The 22959-nt window shown below is 38.4% G+C and overlaps 1 protein-coding gene across 3 annotated transcripts in view; it reads right to left on the bottom strand.

Moving 5' to 3' along the window:
* The window catches only part of ENPP2 (ectonucleotide pyrophosphatase/phosphodiesterase 2), a 119497-nt gene that overhangs the window by 54562 nt on the left and 41976 nt on the right, over positions 1-22959 (bottom strand). For all 3 annotated transcript variants that reach the window (XM_017530698.1, XM_017530697.1, XM_037739313.1), the window contains exons 3-8: positions 17183-17338; positions 12950-13075; positions 10902-10962; positions 7687-7784; positions 7386-7465; positions 6490-6609 (exon numbers count right to left, since the gene is read on the bottom strand). In XM_017530698.1, coding sequence (XP_017386187.1) covers positions 6490-6609; positions 7386-7465; positions 7687-7784; positions 10902-10962; positions 12950-13075; positions 17183-17338 — 641 coding nt within the window. The remainder of the gene's footprint in view (positions 1-6489; positions 6610-7385; positions 7466-7686; positions 7785-10901; positions 10963-12949; positions 13076-17182; positions 17339-22959) is intronic.

The following is a 22959-nucleotide window of genomic DNA, read 5'->3' on the forward strand; positions in this document are numbered from 1 at the left end:
CTCAGGAGGCTGAGGCAGGAGAATTGCCTGAACCCAGGAGGCGGAGGTTGCGGTGAGCCGAGATCGCGCCATTGCACTCCAGCCTGGGTAACAAGAGAGAAACTCCGTCTCAAAAAAAAAAAAAGATCACTGGAAGAGGTCTTCACAGTTTCAAAAGGAAGGAGCATGCAGCATGAAAATGACAGAGTATGTTAAAATTATTAAGATGGCAAAGTTTGTTCTTTCTATTTTTCTGCACTTTCCAACAGTTTTACAGTGACAATTAGCTTATTTGTAATCAGAAAAAACAATTAATCAATTTTAAAAAGCATTATGTCTTAGAAGGATACCGTATAAACTATGGAGACAAATTAAAGGTAAAATTTGTATTTCTTCTAAAAAAAAATCAAAAAGCAGAAAAATTCTGCCTGTTTCTTGGTAAAAGTCAAGTTGACCACATTTTCAAAAAGAAAATTGAGAGCATGATCAGAAAAGTACAAAAACTGAACAAAAAAGATAAAATACTTAAAATGAAAAGCACATTCAAAAACCTGAAACAAAAGAATCCTAGCAATATAGAAGCAGATGGGTCAAGGTTCAGCAAATGGTGCCAGACTGAACATAAAGTTCTTATAAGTTATATCAGGAGCTGCTTTAAACATCCCTTTGCAGGTCATATGTCTATATTTCAGGCCTCAGAAGTAAATCTAGAAATTCCCAAGGGGAAAAAAAGTCACTAAAATATTGGTCCAGAAGAAGAATAGTATGTACAAACCTACAAGTTTATAAAAGAGAGAGAGAGAAGCTTGCCAGTTCTTTGTTAATGTAAGTGTTAAAATTTCTCTGAATTTGAATGCAATATAAATTTCTTCAGAGGGTGATTTAAAAAAGAAAAATCAGGCCGGGCACCGTAGCTCACACCTGTAATCCCAACACATTGGAGGGCCAAGGCAGAGAAATCACCTGAGCTCACGAGTTCGAGACCAGCCTGGCCAACAAAAACCCCGTCTCTACTAAAAATACAATAATCAGCCAGATGTGGTGGCAGGCACCTGTAATCCCACCTACTCAGGAGGCTGAGGCAGGAAAATCGCTTAAACCCAGGAGGTGGAGGTTGCAGTGAGCTGAGACTGCACCATTGCACTCCAACCTAGACAATAGAGCGAGACTCTGTCTCAAAATAAAAAAAAAAAAAAAGAAAGAAAACAACTAAAAAAAATAAACTTAAGTAAACCCTAGGTTTGAGCTTTCTTCCTTTAATCCACAGATTCCATTGCTTTCCTTTATCTGGAGGCCCAGCTTTTAACATTTGTGTCCTAGATGCTGCTTTGTGAAAAGGGGACAAATGGGAATGATATTGAATCTTGTGATATGTTATTTATTAGGAATCAGAAAGGCTTCCCCCACAGGAACCAAGTGGGTTAAATATGAAACTCAACACTTTCTCAAATTCAGCATGTAGCTTTGGGTGAAAAGAAGAAGTTTTGAAAAAGAAATATATGAGCCAAAAACATTTTTTCAAAAAACATAAACTACTAGTGTAGTCTTTCTAGCAGTTCTTTGAAGGGAAGTCATTCCTTTGCATTCAAAAGCATTGGGCTAGGATAAACAGAGTTCGAGGAGACCAGGGGATGGGTGGGCACTTGCTTCAGCAGATCAGTTGATGAGGATCAGAGCAAGTTAAGGATGTGAGGCTTGGGGGAAAGCAGCAGAATAGACTGGGGCCATATGCAGCTGCTTTTCATGTGATTAGGGCCAGAAGGAGGTGAGTGAGGAAGCTGCTGGCATGTGGCCTGGAGCTGTCAAGGCTGAGATAGAGTGTTGTCCTACGGCCCTCTACCCTAGAGGAAGCACGGGCAAAACATGTCCCCGAAGGAAGCAAAGAACAGGTCCATGCAAAACACAATAGCAGAGCTAGGCTCTGGATTGGGTCTTCAAAACAGAAGTAAACCAAGTCCCTACCTGCATGGGATTCACAGTGTGAAGCAGATGTGTGAACAACCAACTTCAAAAGGAGGTGGTCAGGCCGGGCATGGTATCTGACATCTGTAATCCCAGCACTTTGGGAGGCCAAGGCAGGTGGATCAGTTGAGATCAAGAGTTTGAGACCAGCCTGGCTAACCTAGTGAACCCCATCTCTAATAAAAATACAAAAAAAAAAATTAAGCTGGGCATGGAGGCAGGTGCCTGTAATCCCAGCTACTTGGGAGGCTGAGATTCGAGAATCGCTTGAGCCTGGGAGGCAGAGGTTGCTGTGAGCCAAGACTGCGCCACTGCCCTCCACCCTGGTCAACAGAGCAAAACTCTGCCTCAAAAAAATAAAAATAAAAATAAGTGGCCAAATTTATGATGGAAAAGATATAAAAGCCCAAAGGAGAGCTTTCCCTTAGCCAGAGCTGGAAATGCTGAGGAAAGGAAGGCCTCCTGGGGACAGACACTTCAGATGAAATTTGGAAGATCAATAAGAGGCTCCTAAGCAAAGGTGCCAGGTGAGCAGACCTTACCCTAGCTAGGTACATTAGGACACAGTACAAAGAGAAAAAAACTGCAGGTCTACAGGAGTATATGGAAAAGAAACAACAGAATAAAGAAGAGGTTAAATGTTCCTGAAAAGAAATATTGTTTATTAGGATAATAAAACAGGCAAAAAGAGGTTAGCAATGACTCGTACTTTCCATCTAGTCAATCCCTTTTGGCCTGGAAAGTCACCCCTATTCTGTGTCATTCTTCTTCTCCTTGCTGTCTCTGTCTTAAACACGCATTTCTTGCAATTTTACACTGCAGCCATTCACTAAAATGGTTTCTGTACCAACTCATTGTATCACTGACACTGGCAGAGAGCAATTCTACATCAAGCAACTTAAGTGTTAAGAATGCATCTGCTTAACAATTGTAGTTGGGATCACACCTATAATCCCCAAACTTTAGGGGCTGAGGCAGAGCTTGAGCTCAGAAGTTGGAAGCAATCCTGGGCAACAAGTTGAAACACTGTCTCTACAAAAAATACAGAAATTAGCCTGGCGAGGTGCTGTGCGCCTATAGTCCCAGCTACTCAGGAGGCTGAGGTGGGAGGATTGCTTGAGCCTAGGAGACTGAGACTGCAGTGAGCCAAGATCATGCTACTGCACTCCAGCCTAGGAAACAGAGTGAGACCTTGTCTCATTAAAAATAATAATAATAATAATAATTAAAAAATAATAATTTGCTCCTCTTAGAAACACCTTACTCCAGAAATGCTGACTTCAGAGGACTTGGATCATAATGGGGTATTAGACTTGTTTCTCAAATCTCCACATTTAGTCAACCCCTAGAAATCCCATTCATTCCTCCCATTGCTGAGAATCTAGGTTTAAACAGAACAGGGAACAACCCCATGGAATTATCTCTCTACTAGAAATTGCAGGACCATAGCAGAGAGAATTTCCAAAGAAACCAACCCATTTAAGGAACTCCATTAAACTATTATGAGAAAGTAGGGTCCTACAGCAAATGACTGCTGCTAGTAGTTTGTGCTGAGGATTAGCAAATTAAAAGCAGACTAGATTTTGCTTAACTCTTATCAAGCCTTAAAAAAAAAAGAGAGAGAATTAAATTATAAAAGATTACATTAAATTATTTTTGGAAGACACCTGGTGAGATTCAAATTTTCAAATGGCCATTGTACAAATGCCTTATCCCATCTACTAGGTTTTATGCTAGCACAAGAAGTAGCTCTTGTTCACCATGTCATCTGACCTCTATGCCATTAGCTAAATGCTGCGCATGGTTTAGTCCCTCGGTAAAAATAAATTGAGTTTATTTTAACTGCCAGTTTAAGATGTGTATAAATATTTTCTCTTATAAATGTATAACAATTTATAAGACTTTTATAAATATTTTTTCACTGGTGACTTTAAAATGTAGAAGCCTCTGAGAGGATGACATAAATGCTTGCAGAATATTCATTAATTTTTTTCTTATAGTACTGTTAGTTTCTTATATTCGTATATTTTGACTAAAGTTTATTTTTAATTAATTGCTTTTTATATATAACTGACATATAATAATTGTGCATATTTATGGGATACAGTGTGATGTTTCAATGCATGTGTACATTGTATAATGATCAAATCAGGGTAATTACCATATCCATCACTTTAAACATTTGTCATTTCTTTTGGTGACAACATTCAAAATCTTCTATCTTAAATACAATCCATTGTTATTTGCTCTAGTCACCCTACTGTATAATAGAACACCCTACTGCATAATAGAATAGAAAAATACTTTCTGTCTCTGTGTTTTTTCAGTATGCCGAATTTCAATAAAATGTGTTTTTAAATTGTAGTTACTATGCTCCTGGAATTTTTTTTTTTTTTTTTGAGACAGTCTCGCACTGTCACCTAGGCTGGAGTATGATGGCACGATCTCAGCTCACTGCAACCTCTGCCTCCCAGGTGCAAGCGATTCTCCTTCCTCAGCCTCCCGAGTAGCTAGGATTACAGGCGCCTGCCACCACACCCAGCTAATTCTTTGTATTTTTAGTAGAGATGGGGTTTCACTATGTTGGCCATGCTGGTCTGGAACTCCTGACCTTGTAATCCACCCACCATGAACTCCCAAAGTGCTGCAATTACAGGCGTGAGCCACCACACTCGGCCACTCCTGGGAATTCTTATGGTGGCCATCTTGTCCAAGATGACAGAAACACAAGTCAGTTTCACCACAAATCTTGGTCAGCATGAGGAGAGAACTAAACTTGGTCAAATGCGTCAACTTTAAGAGTGAGTGAGGAAACAGGTAAACAGAGTTGAAACAGAGACTTCACTTCATGGAGCAGGTTAACAGCATTTCCCTTGCTCTTCTTTTACAGAAGTTAATGAATATGTGGCCTCGTCTTCTGAGTCATCCTAACCCAGAGGGAACCTAATGTCAACACTTGGTGTAAGGTGATCCAATTTGATAAAATTACTATTTATCTCTAATCCTTTAAGATTCTTCAGGTAAGTTTGCTTCCATGATCAAATTAATATAAAAGACCAACTAGTAAAGCTTAATGGAGCTCTAATTGCAATCATTTTGTTTACTCATAAAATATTCCCCTATCATAAACTTTGAAAAATCCACCCTGTCAACAAATTTCACTATGATCACAACCCAGGCCACTGCGGACTTCTGGGAGTCCAGCCTGAATAAAGACAGCAGAATCAGAACATATACTATAAAGAAATTTTCTGCAGATGTACGAGTCTTCCAACGTTTATTTTTTTACAATAAAAAGCTCATATTTATCCTTGCATATTGATTTACCTGTTATGCAATAGAAATATTTTGATCACAAATAACCTTTTCTTAAAGCGAGATGCGTTAAGAAAAATGTCTATTTATAGTTCTTATTTTGTCCATAAATTGCAGCAAACATTTACAGGTACAAGATCATTGAGGCATGGTGGATACATGGATATGTGCAGACACTGCCCACCAGTCATGCCACGGTTGAGTGCACAAAGTTCTCCCAGTTCTCCTCCCTAACTAGTGCTCCAGGAAGCCACTGTCTCCAGTCAGAATTGGCATGAGATGGAACCACTTGCCATCCTTCTTCTACATGTTTCTGATTGCCTGTGTGCCCTGAGACATGTTCCTAGATGATTCTGATCCTTCTGGCCAGAAGCTTGTGCACTTCAGCCCAGCTCTGCACATTCAACAGCTGTGGCTTTATGCTGCTTTGCTCATGTCTGACCAAAGCAAGTTGCCTAATCATACACATGGTCACAGGAAAAACATCAGGTAGAAAGCCACCTACAACCCTTTTTATTTTCTGCCCAGTCATTTGATCTGAAGTAAACAGGGTGACTTCTTTTCAAAGTATTAATTTGCTATTTCAGTATCGAGGTAGGATTCTGCTTTTTATATTTAACTTTCATGATTTTTAAAAAATAGATTAAATAAAATAATTCATGAATTTGCTATGTATTTCAGTGAGCTCCCTTTTTTCCAGCAAGTTTCCCTGTTTCCATTATTATTACATGAGGGCTAAAATATTGGGGAAGTCATAGTCATACACTTCTCTTTTTTATTATACCCCTAAATCTGGGAAATCAATGAGATCTATTTATTGTTCAAAATGGTTCCGAAATTCACCTCATCATGATTGTCACCACCATAATCCTCGGGAAGACACTCATCATCTTACACTGTTTAATCATAGCCTCACACACATACATATATACATATATACGCAGAGACACATACACATATGTATACATACATGTATATTACATGTGTACATATGTATATATGCATATATAAATATATGATATATATACTTATATCCAGATACATATATACATATATGATGCATATACACACATATTTCATGTTTATATGCATATTAAAAGTATCCAAAGACAGAAACATTTCCATGTATGAAGAAATTATATGCATGTTTTTCCACATCTAACAAATTTGGGGATGAAATGTTTCAAAACATGGGCACACACAAACGCACACACACAATAAATGCAAACTTACCGGTTGGCCTCCCCACCATCTATGATTAAATTTCTCTCGCCCCCGCAGATGAAAAGTGGCATCAAATACAGGATCATACATTGAATTGCCAACAATTCCATGTGATTCTGGATATAGCCCCTTTTTGTAAAAGCAAATTTATTGTTAAAATAATAATATGATAATCCACATATGTAAGTTCTAGTATAAATTTTCTTAGCACAGAAGGTTTTATAGCAATACTTAATTTCCAAAATTATATAAGACATATATAACCTTCACTGTGTATCAATCTGAGCAAACATAAATAATACCTATGGGATGAATTATAAGCCATCTGAGAAACTTGATATAAGAAATTTAATATTGTTTTTTTTTACTGCTGTAATTTAATAAGATGACAATAATTTTCATTACGATAAATTAACCTTCAGTTTGAAATTTATACATGTGCCTCCAAAGAAGCTTTTATTTCTAAATACACTTTTCCTTCTTTCTAAATTCTATTCCTCCCCAAAACTATTTTTAAAAAAAGAAATAAATTATGTTTTAAAGAAGAAAGAGTGGTAGAATTTGAAGTACCTGAAAATTAAAATATAGCCCTGAAGTCATCATTTTTATTTGCAAATTCAGAAAATAAACAATAGACCCTTTGGTATTTGAGAGAACTTTAATGTATGTGTTCAAACAGAACTGCACCTGAAAAAAGTTTTCGGCTTTAAAGTTAGAATGAAGTTCAATCACCCACAAAGTTGTAAAAGGCATTTGCTGTGAACAAGTGACCCAGATAAGATGGAAAACAGAGAGATTTTCTTTGAACACTAAGGAACACATTTTAAAAGTAAAGTCTCCCTTTTAAAAGTCATTCCAGGATGAAATCAGCCCATTGAATATATATCATTTGAAAAAATACTTACAGTGGCCAAAGTGTATAAGTTAGGAAAGGTTTTAGTCGGGTACACCGGTCTCATGTAGGGAGAATGTGTGCCGCAAGACCCTGGAAAGAGAATTGCAAATATCAGAACAAGAGAACCAACGGAACTGCTTATAGAAAATCCATTTTATAAACACTCAGATACCTGTTGCCTTCACTTTTGTATTTCAAGTAATAAAATACATTTGAAACTACGTGCCCAGAGAGCTCAAAGCCCACAGCCCACTAGTTACTTTGGAGATCCTGGATTACAGATGAGAACACAGAGTATGGAAATTACTTACTTAGTTTTTCAATGTTAGGCATGACCTTGCTGCCTTTCTTCATGTATGATGCGCGGAAACCATCCACAGAGAAGATGATTAATGGAGGGCGAACAAACCTTAAACAGTAACACATCAAGCTTTTAGAAACGTTATTGCCACAGAGTTGCCATTGCACCTAGTGATTCTCAATAATGGGAGCAATAATTTCCAAGAAGAAACTTCGACCAGGCACGGTGGCTCATGCCTGTAATCCCAGCACTTTGGGAGGCCGAGGCGGGCAGATCACCTGAGGTCAGGAGTTTGAGACCAGCCTGGCCAACATGGTGAAACCTTGTCTCTACTAAAAACACAAAAATTAGATGGGCGTGGTGGCACATGCCTGTAATCCCAGCTACACAGGAGGTGAAAGCGGGAGAATCGATGGAACCTGGGAGGATGGGGCTGCAATGAGTCAAGATCGTGCCACTGCACTCAGGCCTGGGCAACAGAGCAATACGTGAAGTCCAGCATTAAAGAACAAGGTCACAAAAATGGCCTGAGAAGAGGCTTCAGATTTCCGTTAATGTACTTCCTCCATTGCTGGCTTTCACTTTGCAAACAGGTTATTCACATTGTAAAGAAACATGACGTGTTTTCCCATTTGCCACCTGGAAAGCTCCTATTCGTTCCTTAAAACTCAGTTCACAGTTTCCTCTTCTAAATTGTCCATTGCTCACACTTCTGAATTCCTTCAAGACACTAATTCATATCTTTCATCCTTCCTATGTGGCTCATTTTACTTCACATCATAAGGATCTGTTAATGTTTATCTTCCTCACTAGTTTCAAAGTAGTTTGTGTCTTATTCACTTTTCTGTTTTATAGACCCATAATAGGGCTCCAATAAATATTTCTCAAATGCATTAATGAGCAACTGAACATGAAATTAATAACACAGATCTAAGCACTTATTAAAAACAATTGCTTTATGTTTTAATACAAAATAATTTCAAAAATAATTTACATTATTGACGATCTCTAAAAAGTATAACAATAATGGGCTGGACTACCAATCTATCCAGATCAGGATCTAATTTTAAAAACAGCTTTGTATTATATTTTAAAGATATAATTGTTCAACCAGAGTTGAGCATACCGAAATATGTGCAAAGTTATTTCTAATCGTTTGAAGCTAACTGAGCATATAGGCTTGAGTTTATTTGAAGCCATGTAAGAAATAAGACATTTTAAATGAGTCACATATAAAGTACTTAGAACAATACTCTGCAAGTGTTCACTATAATCATTAGTATCTTATATAGTCACTTAAAAGGACTCTTGCTGGCAGAGCGCAGTGGCTCATGTCTGTAACCATAACACTTTGGGGGACTGAAGTGGGAGGATCTCTTGAGTTCAGGAATTCAAGACCAGCCTGGCCAACATGTTGAAACCCCATCTCTATTAAAAATACAAAAATTAGCTGGGCATGGTGGCTACTTGGGAGGCTGAGGCAAGAGAATCACTTGAACCAGGAAGACGGATGTTGCAGTAAGCCAAGATCGTGCCATTGCACTCCAGCCCAGGCAACAAGAGCGAGACTCCATCTCAAAAACAACAACAACAAAACCCTCAAAAAACCAAACATATTCATTTACCTACAAGCCAGTCGTGGTTAAATTGGGACTGCCCAACAAAAATATTCTGTCAGTCATTCACGATCTGAATTCTTATGTATGAAATCTATTAAGTTATGGTACAAATTTAAAAGTCATAAAACATTTCTGTTTTGTAACAAATAACACAGTGACCAGTAATTACTCATTGGTAACTTTTTTGAAATGAGCTATCAAGCCTGCCCTTTCTGCCTTGTTCTTCATGTCTGCGAAGATTATTTTTGTTCCAGGAATGTGCTTTTTGGGATTCTCCAAATAATCCATGAGTGTCTCCTCTCCCCAGCTGGTGCCTTTGTTCTGATGGGCTTCTGTGTAAGAGAATCCAATGGCTTGATCTGTCTTCTGCCCCAAAAGACCATTGACATTTGACCCCGTCTTGAGCTTGCCTCCCTTTCCAACAGTGTGGAACTGAGCACACTTCTGAACAAAAATCCTGTTGCCTTTTTCAACATCACTCATATTTAATTCTCTTTTCGGTCACTGGTGCTATAAAGATTCCCATTTGGAAGACGGGTATTGCACTGTCTTGAATGACTTTTTTTTTTTTTTTTTTTTTTGAGATGAGGGTCTCACTTTTTCACCCAGGCTGGAGTGCAGTGGTACAATCTCAGCTCACTGCAACCTCCACCTCCTAGGTTCAAGCAATTCTCATGCCTCAGCCTCCCGAGTAGCTGGAATTACAGGTATGCTCCAGCATGCCTGGCTAATTTTTTGTATTTTTTTTTTAATAGAGACGGGGTGTTGCCATGTTAGCCAGGCTGGTCTCAAACTCCTGACCTCAAGTGATTCGCTGATTTCAACCTCCCAAAGTGCTGGGATTACAGATGTGTAATCAATAAGTAATCAATGGATTACTTATTGGATGACATAGTCTTAAAAGTTCTCTAGTCTTCCTCTTTTTTTTTTTTTTGAGACGGAGTTTCACTCTTGTTGCCCAGGCTGGAGTGCAATGGCCCGATCTCAGCTCACTGCAACCTCCACCTCCTGGGTTCAGGCAATTCTCCTGCCTCAGCCTCCTGAGTAGCTGGGATTACAGGCATGCGCCACCATGCCCAGCTAGTTTTTTGTATTTTTAGTAGAGACGGGGTTTCACCATGTTGACCAGGATGGTCTCGATCTCTTGACCTCGTGATCCACCCGCCTCGGCCTCCCAAAGTGCTGGGATTACAGGCTTGAGCCACCGCGCCTGGCCTAGTCTTCCTCTTTCACTCTCCACTCCCCCCAAAATCGTCAAAATAAGAACTCCAGAAAAAAATACTGAAAAAAGTCATAGCCACAAATGTATCCTTCTAAGGTGATATTCAGATGCACTTTGTAAAATCTTCAGCTGAGGTGGAATATAGGGGATGTTCAGACCCCAGTATGTGCAGAGGTGATTGGAGAAAACTGGGGAAAAAAATCTATCCCAATTTCAAGATGTTATCTTCAACCTTTTGACTGATAATTACTCCTAAGTACTCATAAGTTTGCCTGTATAAGATGATTTCAGTTTCACATTGTTTCTAAACACTTCTCTTTTCGTTTCCTGTGAGAGTTTATCAGCTACTACATAAACTTCAAAATATTCACAAAATACACTTACCCTGCCGGGCATTCTGGAGCCTTTATTTCTTCGCAGTCATCATCAACCCAGTGGGACTCTCCTATAATGAAAAGCACGTAAATGTATTGTTGAATCTAATTACAAGTGCCATGCCTTGAAGCTCGCAATTCCAGGATGTGTCCTGTTTGATACTTTCTTTATGGGATATCACCAAAACAGAAATTCTTAAGTAAAATCTAGTGTCTGGTTTGGCTTTCCCATACATGATGGGAAAGCTAAGATTTAATAACCGCAAGTGGTGTGGTGTTTATTTGAGCCTTCCGAGTCTAAATGGTTTGTAGATTCAAAAAACCAGTGGCGTCAGTGAAAAAAATTTCATGTTTGTATCCTTCCAGAAATAAACTGTTTGGTCATTAGATGGAACATTCTTTTCTCCACCACTGAAGATCTCAAAGCCATAGAAAGCATGGCAAAACTTCCCTTTAGAGACTAAATAAAAAAGCCTTAGAATCTACGGAGATAATAAATGGAAGATTACAATAGAAAGATTATTTGCCAATAAATCTGCATATAGCCCTTGAATTTAGAAAGAAAAACACCACTAAATTTCACTTTTATCTTCCACCAAGATCTAAGAGCATAAACCTGTCTTTCCTGAGTTACCACTATCAAGAATAGAGAACAGAAAAGGACTCCGATAAAAAATAAGCTTTCCTTTGAAGAAAATAAAAATTATCAAAAAGAATTTGCCTTAAAGTATTTTAAGACAAACAAAAGTTATACGTCCTGAACAGAAGTAAAATTTGTAACCAACACATTGGAGAAACTGCTCCCATGGAAAGAGCACTGGAAATCCCTGGTCAATAAGACTTTAACTACTAGACAATGGGGTAAGTAACTACTATGCTTCCTTAATATAAAGATGATTTACTACACATGTAGTAACCCAGAGCACACACATGGGCCTCAAAAAAGTACTGAAACTAGAATTTTAAACCAGTAAAAACCAATGCTTAATGCTTCAATGATTAATGACACCTAGGGCTTCTTTTTTAAAAAAAAAAATTATTTTTAATATTCTTTGTGGCTTCCTGGTACACTTGCTGCACATGAAAATTAAAAAGGAAAGGGAAATAAATTCTCAACCAATTCAATGCTTGAAAATAAAAGCATAATTGTTTGGGTAGGGCAAATTAACAATACAATAATTGTTTGGGTATGGGGAAATTCTTCGAATTTAATATAACACCCTCTTGGCACAACTAAACACCTTACATATTTCAGAACTGACTTGACTTCTTTCCTGAAATCTCTCAATAGAACTTCTTAAATGTTCCACATCAAAGATAATGAAAAGGGCTTGAATTCGAAATTTTAAAAGTGACTTACAAACTATAGATAAAGATTCTTGGATCTTCCCATGAACTTCTGTAAGTGGGAAGCATGTCAACTTAAACCCTTTAAAGAGAGTAACTGCATCTTTGATATTTTTTGTAGTCCACTGACTATTGTTAATTATTAGAATAAAAGCATCATAACCGACAATCAACCAGACAAAGCCAACACTCATGCATGTATGGCTTTAGGGTATAACAGGAAATGCCGATCCCCTAGTCCCCTTTACTGGAAGTACCCCATCCCTGGGCAGTTGCCAGTGCCTTGGTGAACAGCTTTCATCCAATATATAAAAAAACTCCTGGCCCCTTGCCTCGAGAGTAGCAACTTGGATTTACTTTTCAGAGCAAGCAGTGGAGGGAGGTGAAGCTATATGAGAGTATGTCCTCTCTTCCTTCCCCCAACTCCTACTGCCCTAACCTGCCTCCCTTTCCCCCAACATGGTTTTCCTGTAGTACATCCATTCCCTTAATAAACTGAATAAACAGAAATTCTGGTTTCTATCCTTGTTACTTCAGATCAGTGAAATGCAGAGTAGCAAAGCTAATGAAGACACATGAGAATTAAAAAGCACAATTCACCTTCCTCCCAAACTCATATCCAGGCTCGTCTTGTCCTAACATCCAGGATCTCCTGGAGCACCTCCAGTTTTAATTCTTTTAAAGCTCAGGTCAATTTAAAGAAACACGTACCTTTGCAAACCACTTGGTAATTGGTACAGCAGTCTCCCCTGGCCAAGCAGTCCTCCGAGCAGTGGCAGGCATTTTCTTCATTTCTGACTTCTCCACATCTGTCCTTAGTACACTCCCAGCCACGAGCTAAAATCATCCCAATAAAACATTTTCATTGCTGTGTACCAACCAAATGAAAGAAGCCACAATTGCTTACAGGATTTCCAACGAAGAGAGCTAAAATCTCACATCATTTACTCTGCTTGTGAAATTTGAGTTGGCTTGAGGCCCAGAGGACATTTGGAGACCTTACAGATAAGATGGATTTCTAAGTTTTCAAATCAGAGAACAACATCAAAATGCAGTTGGGTTCCTTTGGAAGAATGAGACCCTGAAAGGCAAGCAAATGTCCCCACTATCCTCCAATAGTTCTAAAGGACCCAACAAATTTATGGCATCGAAGTTTTGTGATCGGTCTATCTATTGCAGGGATGGCCTCTGTAGCTTGGCTCTTTTACCTTCTGAAGTAGGTGTGCTTAGCTTTATTTTTATTTTATTTATTTATTTATTTATTTATTTTGACAGAGTCTTGCTCTGTTGCCCAGTCTGGAGTGCAGTGGAGCAATCTTGGCTCACTGCAAATTCCACATCCCTGGTTCAAGCAATTATCCCGCCTCAGCTTCCTGAGTAGCTGAGATTACAAACATATGCCACCACGCCTGGCTAATTTTTGTATTTTTAGTAGAGACGGGTTTCACCATGTTGGCCAAGCTCATTTCAAACTCCTAGCCTCAAGTGATCCTCACACCTTGGCCTCCCAATGTGCTGGGATTACAGGAGCCACTGCCCCCCTAGCCTAAACTAGCTGTGCTTAGCGTTAACCAGTGTGGTTTAAACTCAAGTAACAGGATGACTATATGGTCTCTATCTGCACCTGGAGGTTAAAGTCCTAAATAAGATGTGAAGAGTATAAAGGGGGCATTACAACATTTGCTCAAGGTTCTAAGCACTGACCAAGTGCGGCCCTACCTACAATGACAAGTCAGAGTTTCTACTTTCAACAAGCCAAGTAAATGGGTTACAGATTTCCCTCTGAGCATACCTGATAGAGAGCTCACTGCTTAATTCCTACATTCAGAAAAATAACCTTTCCATTTTAAAAGGAGTGCTGTGTTTTTTCACTTTTTCATCTGCTAGAATGTAAATTCCATGGCAGGAAAAACGGCACCCCTCTCTTCACTCTTCCATTTCCAGTGGTAGGCTGTAAGGTTGGGAGACTGTGCCTGGCACATGCTAGGTGTTCGATGAATATTTATTAAATTGAATTGGAAATGACCATGAGATAAAATATAACTCTTTAAATTCAGGACTACTGTATTGAGAACGTTTATAGTTAATCATTTACTCATTGACTCTGATGTTTTCCATGTACTCAGTGCTAGGATATCATAAAGAACAGAAGAGACTAGGTCTGTCTTCATGGAGCTTACATTCCAATTGCAAAAGACAGATCATAAGCAAGTAAACCAAGAAGCAAGATCATTTCAGCTTGTGTCAAGTGTTGTAAAGGAAGTAACAGGTAGCATTGATAGAAAAAGGGTGAAAATGCTGCTTCAAGAGGCAGAATGGTCAAGAAAGGTATCACTGAGCTAAAGTGCATATGAACACTTCAGGTCTTTCTCTCTTAAAATATGTCATAAGTGGAAAGAAGGGAATGATTCTGAAAGCAATGCTGCCTCTTAGCAATATTCTACCAAGAGAAACGGTTATTCGGTGAATACATTAATAAAGAGATATTAGTTGTTAGGCATAAGCTAATTTTTGTATTTTTAGTAGGGACGGGGTTTCACCATGTTGGCCAGGCTGGTCTCGAACTCCTGACCTCAAGTGATCCGCCCGCCTTGGTTTCCCAAAACGCTGAGATTATAGGCATGAGCCACCACGCCCAGCCATTCTGGTTTTTAATATCCCGTTTCCATTCCCTTCTCTTTTTGAGCAGATTAAGTGCTTAGAATTGCTATTTAAAAGGATGATGAATATAAAGATTTATCAATACAGATACTTGCCTACACATGCGTACACACATACACAGCTGGAAACATATACATACATATGCACATAAATACATACTGAAAACATACATACATGCTGAAAACACACACACACACACACAGAGTAATCAAAGTTTCGTTAAACACTGGTTGTTTCTAGGCAGTACTCCCTCAGCAAAGGAGACTTTTGTTTTTCTCTTCATCCTTTTATTATTGTTTGATGTTTGGCCCCTTCACATTCAGGATATGTTATCTTTGTACACAGGGAAATGGACTATAAGATATTATCATATCCCATCTTCAATAAACCAAGAAAGGCATAAACTACATTCAGATAGAGAGCTAAGCTAGAGTCAGGGGATCCATTAAATTTTGCAAAGAATTCTAAGACCAGGAACCCAGAAATTGGATATGACATGCCAGAGACAAGACACTCAAGGTAGGAAGGAAACATAAAACTTTAGTAAATTCCTTAGTGCCAAGCAAACACAGATTGCTGGCTTGAAATAATGTTTGAGAGCCAAAAATCTTTGCTGGAACATCTGTTCCATCTATACCTTCAGCTTACAATAGTCTCTCCAATTTAGTTTGCAGACCCACAACTAAAAGAAGCTGGGAGAAGTTCCAAAGCAAAGCAACCCCCCAAAAAGTGGTTAAATGTTTGGAAAATGTATTCTAAAAAAAAACCAAAAAACAAAAAAAAAAAAAAAAAAAACCAGCCTAATGAAGCTCTTCTTATTGTAGGGATGCAGGAGGGAAACAAATGAGAACTAGTAAGGAAGTTCATGTTGAATTTCATATAAATCAAGAGCTACCACTTAAGCAAAACACAATAATAACTGTTTCTAATGATGACATTTGAAAGATCAAACTAACAGCAATGATAGTAAGAGTCAGGTTTTTGAAAGAATTGTCTAAGCATAAAAGTCCAAAGATAAGAAATAACTGGTCAAGAAAACTGTGGAAACTGCTTCTGGTAATGTCAAGAGCAGAACTGACTCTTGTCTTTCTTGGATAGTGTGGGTACGGTGCTGTCCAGGAGCATGATGGATAGCCTACAAGGTATCTCAAAAATCCTATCTGAAATATTGGGCTTTGAAAACAGAGTAGGTGGGATGGCAGAAGTCCCCAGAAGTGTTTTTCTCAATTCATATGCATTCATCCAGAAGCTTGTATATCCTAATAACTGTTCCAGTACAAAAGAAATGTAAAGAAAGTCACAAAAATGTGGAAGATTTTTAGAGCTACCCAGAGTGTGAGACTCCAAATAGAATTCCATAACAATTTTCCATTTGCACAGACATCATGGAATAACAGGCAAACTAACTATTACTATATGATGAGATGAAGTAAAACAAAGGCTAGAAACTGGGTAAGCAAGAAGAAAAAAAATTTTTTAAGAATGTACACAATTAGGCCATGCACAGTGGCTCACTCCTATAATCCTAGCCCTTTGGGAGGCCGAGGTGAGAAGATTGCTTGAAGGCAGGAGTTCAAGACCATCCTGACCAACACAGTGAGACGTTGTTGAAAAAAAGAAAGAGAGAGAAAAAAAGGAAGGAAGAAAGGAAGGAAGGAAAGGAAAGAAGGAAGAAAGAAAGACAGAAAGACAAGAAGAAAGAAAAGAAAGAAAGAAGGAAAGAAAGAAAGAAAGAAAAAGAAAGAAAGAAAGAAAGAAAGGAAGGAAGAAAGAAAGAAAGACAAGAAGAAAGAAAAGAAAGAAAGAAGGAAAGGAAGGAAGGAAGGAAGGAAGGAAGGAAGGAAGGGAGGGAGGGAGGGAGGGAGGGAGGGAGGGAGGGAGAGAGAGAGACAGAGGAAGGGAGGGAGGAGAGAGTGAGGGAGGGAGAAAGAAAAGAAAAAAGGAAACAAATTAAGCTGACATGCCCTAGCAGTGAATGTGGGAACTGAGAGCAAGAGATAGAAATGATAAAGGTGAAGAAACAAAAATGAAAATAAAAAACATTTCCAAACTCAGCACATCACGACTGCAGCTGCAAAGAACCTTCCTCTGCTGGATCTTGTGTGGAAACAATGGTCATTGACACAGGGTATACTCTTCATACAACCAATAATCATTCAACAAACAAAACTAAAATCCACAATTTGGATAGACCAAAACAGGTGGCCACTCCAGGATGTGTACAATAGCAGGCAGTCTTCAAGCTGTCTACTTGAAGCTGGAGAAGACTCGTAAGTTACGTACCTGTCTTCAAACAGAGCTCATCAAAGTCATGGCAGCAACTGGTGTAGCTCTTACACAAGTTGTCACAGCGACAATCAGGAGGTCCAACCTCTTGAAGTTCAAAGCACCTGCCCTTGCAAGATCCGGAGATGTTGGTCCAGGGGGAGTCTGATAGCACTGCAGAGAATGAGAGGCAAAGACAATGGATTGGAGCGTGATTGTGTCACCATGGAGAGGTGCACTGGGAGGCTGTGCAGTGTGATGCTGCTGTAGACTCTGGAGAAGACTGGCTCCATTACTTGCTACCCAGGTACCTCGCACAGGTTGCTGAACTTCCTTGTTCTATGATTTCCTAATCTGTAAAGTGGGGGACTCATAAAAGTAACATGTTGAAATGAGAATTAAATGAATCAATCCATAAAAAAAGACTTAGCAGCATATCGGGCATATAGAAGTGCTGGCGATTGGTTTGATTACTATTTATAATTATCATTACTCCAAATCTGTGATGGTTAGTGTCCCTGTAGGTGCTAATAAGGACTACAGAGAACAGTACCTTGACCTATATCCTTAGAAACAAGACAGCATGTCCCTATTTAAAATTCCAAAACTTTTTGCAGGGAAAATTTAGTCCAAATGTTCCAAGAACAGACCAAATATATGAGATTGGAATAGAAGACTTTTGCAATTCCAACTAGTGTTTTATAAATACAAGCTCTATAATCTCGGCTTCTCAAAAAAAAATCCTCCATCAATATTTTCACATGATATAAGTGTGTATCAGAAATCAAAAGAATCAACTAAAATTTTGGGGAAAAAAAGAATTCAGTGAGATAAAAATTCCACAAATTTGTAATATGCACATAATATAGTTTCAAAATTAAATGGAAGTTTCATTTCACAGTAGTACCTAAATTATAAAATAGGTAAGTATTTTATTTGGTATAAATTTAATAATAGTATGTAGAGCCTATATGAAGAACATCAGAAAACTCTACCAAAAAAATTTTTTAAGATCTAATTAAGACCGGGCGAGGTGGCTCATGCCTGTAATCCCAGCACTTTGGGAGGCCGAGCTGGGTAGATCATGTGAGGTCAGGAGTCTGAGACTAGCCTGGCCAACACAGTGAAACTCTGTCTCTACTAAAAGTACAAAACTTAGCCCAGCATGATGGAGGTGTCTGTAATCCCAGCTACGCAGGAAGTTGAGGTAGGAGAATTGCCTGAACCTGGGAGGTGGAGGTTGCAGTGAGCTGAGATTGCAACATTGCATTCCAGCCTGTGTAACAATAGCAAGACTCTGACTCAAAAAATAAATAAATAAATAAATAAAGATCTAATTAAACCTGAAGACTCAATGCAATCACAGCAAAAAATATCAGGAGTTCATGAAAGTTGAAAGAATATTAAATAAAATAAATATTTTAAAATAGAAAACCTCTGAAAAGAAAAAGCAATTTGATAAAGCCTAGATAGCAAAATATATACTTAAATAATCAAAGTATTTTGATACTGGAAAATAAGTAGATTAATGTTGTGGGTAGGGCCCAATCAGTAAGTAGTGACTAGAAATAATTAAATTTGATTCCCATCCCAATATACAAAATAGTTTCTGATGAATGGAAAATATAAACAGCCTCATGACTGTTTCTAGGAATGAAATTTTTCGTAAAGTAGAATGTAATTTAGAAAGATCTATCAACATTGTTAAATGCTTATAAATGTTTCAGCCAGAAATTTTATTATTAGAAATTTGTTATTTACCCATATTTGCAAAAGTTTGCCAAGCTACATGTACAAAAAAATGTCCATTGTTCATTGCAGTCCTTTCGTTATAGATGAAGAGACCCTGAAGTCAACCAAAGTTGTTTTTCCCATCAAGAAAGAAAGAATCACTACAGCCACAAGTGGACTATTGCACACCGCTGAAAAAGAATGAGTCAGATCTGTGTATGCTAATATGGAAAGATCTACAAAATATATAAATAAGCGTTTTAAAGAATAAAAATAGGGTAGAATATGATATATTAGACTTTGTGTTTAAAAATAGAGATAAAGAGGGCAGTAAGGATAGAAATAAAGATAGAAAGAAAAACAGAGCCAGAACTAGAAACAAGTAAAAGACAGGGTGGGGCAGAGGAAAAATGCAAACGTTCAAGTTTGCATCAGTTTTTTAAAATACAGGTGTGAATAAACGTCTTCCTTCTGTCAGAAACAGTTTACGGAATTACATTTGGGGGAAATGGTTGAGAAAGAGAGAGGAAGAAGATTTTTACCTTTCTGTTGTTTGAAATTTCTAACATTTTACAGATTCACAGGTAGTTGCCTGGTCTTTTTGTTTGCTTACTTACTTTCTCTTTCCTTCTCTCTCATATACATACATACCATACAATATATGTGTGTGTGGGTATGTATATATATGTACAAAATATATACCATATATGTGTATGGGGATATGTGTATACATATGCACAAAATATATACCACATAATATATGTCTGTATGGGTATGTGTATATATGTTTAAAATATATACCATATGATATATGTAAATATCCTAACAAATATTATTGACATGCGATTTCTACATTTTCTTATTTACATGTTTATGAATTTTTCATTTTTTATAATTCATATGTCTTACTTTTAAAATCAAGGAAAAGAAGCAGGAAGAGAACAGATGTTAAATGTCATTTCTAGTTTTGCCCAAGCCATTTATCTGAACATTCTGCTCATCCCTTAGTCCTTTGTCCTCAAAGTCAGAGTCATCCAATCCCAGTCTTTATGGCATCAGATAGGTTCAACTAAGGCAAGCAGATTTACCAGACCATGAGATGTGAAACACTTTTGCATGGTTGATCCTAGGATGTTGAAAGACATATAAACCATACCAGTCCAGTTTAGGAAAGAACACTTGTTTCCAACGCATGGTCCGTAAACCCATATTTTTCTATTGACTTTGGCCAACCTATCCATAGTGCATGCTGAACCATACAAAACCATGGAGGCAGGAGGGGTTGAGAGAAACACCAAAAAAAGAAAAAGAAAGAAAAAAAAATACAGAAAGTCCTACAGTGAAATTACATATAAGGAAAATACTTTCAATTGAATATTCCTTGAGGATACTGCTTAGATAAGACTCATTTCAACAGTCATCTTGTAAATTTTCCGTAGAATTCAATAACTCGAGCTGCTTACATAAATAAACTTAGCTGGCCGGGTGCGGTGGCTCACGCCTGTAATCCCAGCACTTTTGGAGGCCGAGGCACACGGATCACAAGATCAGGAATTCAAGACCACCCTGGCCAATATGGTGAAACCCCATCTCTACTAAAAATACAAAAACATTAGCCAGGTGTGGTGGTGCGTGCCTGTAGTCCCAGCTACTAGGGAGGCTGAGGCAAGAGAATCGCTTGAACCTGGGAGGCGAAGGTTGCAGTGAGCCGAGATCGCACCACTGTACTCCAGCCTGGCCAACAGAGCAACACTCTGTCTCAAAAAAACTTAGCTACACTGGTAGCTGACATACTTCAAAGAGATCTAAAGGTAATTTGTTTACAGATGTGTGGTGTTCCTGCATGCATTTGAAATTGTCCTTCAACCATGCACCTTGCTTTCTTGTCATCAAAATCTCTTCCCTATTTATTTTATTGTTTTTTGTTTGTTTGTTTGTTTTAAAATAGAGTTTCGCTCTTTTTGCCCAGGCTGGAGTACAATGGCACGATCTTGGCTCACTGCAACCTCTGCCTCCCAGGTTGAAATGATTCTCCTGCCTCAGCCTCTCGAATAGCTGGGATTACAGGCACCCACCACAACACCCAGCTAATTATTGTATTTTTAGTAGAAACAGGGTTTTACCATTTTGGTCAGGTTAGTCCCAATCTCCTGACCTCAGTTGATCCACCTGCCTCGGCCTCCCAAAGTGCTGGGATTACAAACTTGAGCCACTGTGCCTGGCCTATTTCTTTCTTTACTTTCAGAATATCTGTGCGAATTTTTAGCCACATTTAATCTTTCTTCACTCATTCTGTCAAGCTGATTTTTACCATTTTCTTGCAACCTTAATCATTCTCTAAATTTGTTCCTTGCTTTGTTTCTGAAAAATAATTGAATCTCACCTAATAGTCGGTCCCTATCAGTTACAGTCCTTGCCAAACCTAAAGACACACAAAATTAAAGACAACTTCGTTAAGAGTTAGCCTTACACTCATAATGCAAAGATGTATCTCAAAAGAAGTACTGTACTTAAGATTAAGTTATTAACAGCTTCAAATTAGAGTAAATTCTTAGGCCTGGGCAGATTAGGATATACCTATGTCAAAATTCATTCTTGAATGACTTGAATTTAGCTGAGAATGACAGGAAGAGAAAAAGGAAGGTAGTTTGAACCATATAGAATCTCTTATAAACCAATAACCCCAAGAAATTAGAGCTGCTATCTTTTTTTTTTTTTTAAATGGAGTTTTGCTCATGTCACCCAGGCTGGAGTGCAATGGCATAATCTCAGTTTACTGCAACCACACTCTCCTAGGTTAAAGCGATTCTCCTGCCCCAGCCTCTCAAGTAACTGGGATAAAGGTGCCCACCATGCCCAGCTAATTTTTTGTATTTTTAGTAGAGATGGGGTTTCACCATGTTGGTCAGGCTGGTCTTGAACTCCTGACCTCAGATGATCTGCCCACCTCGGCCTCCCAAAGTGGTGGAAGTACAGGTGTGAGCCACTGGGCTGGGCCAAGCTGCTATCTCTCTTAAATAAAAGAGAGTGAGTGTATGAGAAGGCCTCGGTAATGCCACAGACTCCTGTGTGCAATGGAAACAACAGTCTTGAGTTGAGTGTACAAAACATAAATAAAATGATTAAAGTAACAAATAAACAATAGAATGGATAATCCGCTTTGCCTTTCCAGGGTCTATTCCAGCCCAGCCATCTTCTTTCATGACACGCTCTAGCCCCAGTTGTTTTCCTAGGGGTTCTGCAATTCACCTTCATATTCTATTTTTAATCATTTTTTATGGATGAGTAATAAAAATACCTCACTTGGAGGTGATAATACATTCATATAGTTGGTAAAAATCAAGTCAGTGTACTTGGGGTCTCCATGTTCCCTGTCCTTCTCTCTACACTGAGCCTAAGGTGTTTAAAATCAAGGAAACGCAAGAAGCAGGAAGAGAACGATGTTAAATGTGATTTCTAGGTTTGCTCAAGCCATCTATCTGAACACTTTACTCATCCTTCAGACCTTTGTCCCTGCAGGCATTTGAAATTTTTAGGACTTCTCTCTTCATTGTGCCTGATGTAATGTCAAATAGGGAAAGATTCTCTGATTTATCAGAAGTCTGAGTTTTAAAATCTGTTGTCTTCCTTTACTTGACCCAAATCAAAGGATCATTGATGTGAACACTTCAGATGTATAACTTATTGAGAGGTGGGATGAAAACTGAAACATCAATGAACTTGTGGTATCCTAAATTTTCATCATTACCGAGATCATCATAAAAGTGCAGAAAACATTTGAGACTAGCAAACAGAAAGTACTCTCAAATGTTTCAAGGCAGAAATATGTGATAAGTATGACAGAGGCTTTGAATTTCTTTTTTATTTTCTTCTTTTTTTTTTTTTAGACAGAGTCTTGCTCTGTTGCCCAGGTTAAAAGGCAGTGGCACTATCTGGACTCACTGCAACCTCCGCCTCCTGTGTTCAACCGATTCTCCTGCCCCAGTCTCCCGAGCAGCTTGGATTACAGGCATCCACTACCATGCCTGGCCAATTTGTATATTTTTAATAGAGATAGAGTTTCA

This window comes from Cebus imitator, unplaced genomic scaffold (genome assembly GCF_001604975.1).
Source record: "Cebus imitator isolate Cc_AM_T3 unplaced genomic scaffold, Cebus_imitator-1.0 Scaffold68, whole genome shotgun sequence".
Lineage (NCBI taxonomy): Eukaryota > Metazoa > Chordata > Mammalia > Primates > Cebidae > Cebus > Cebus imitator.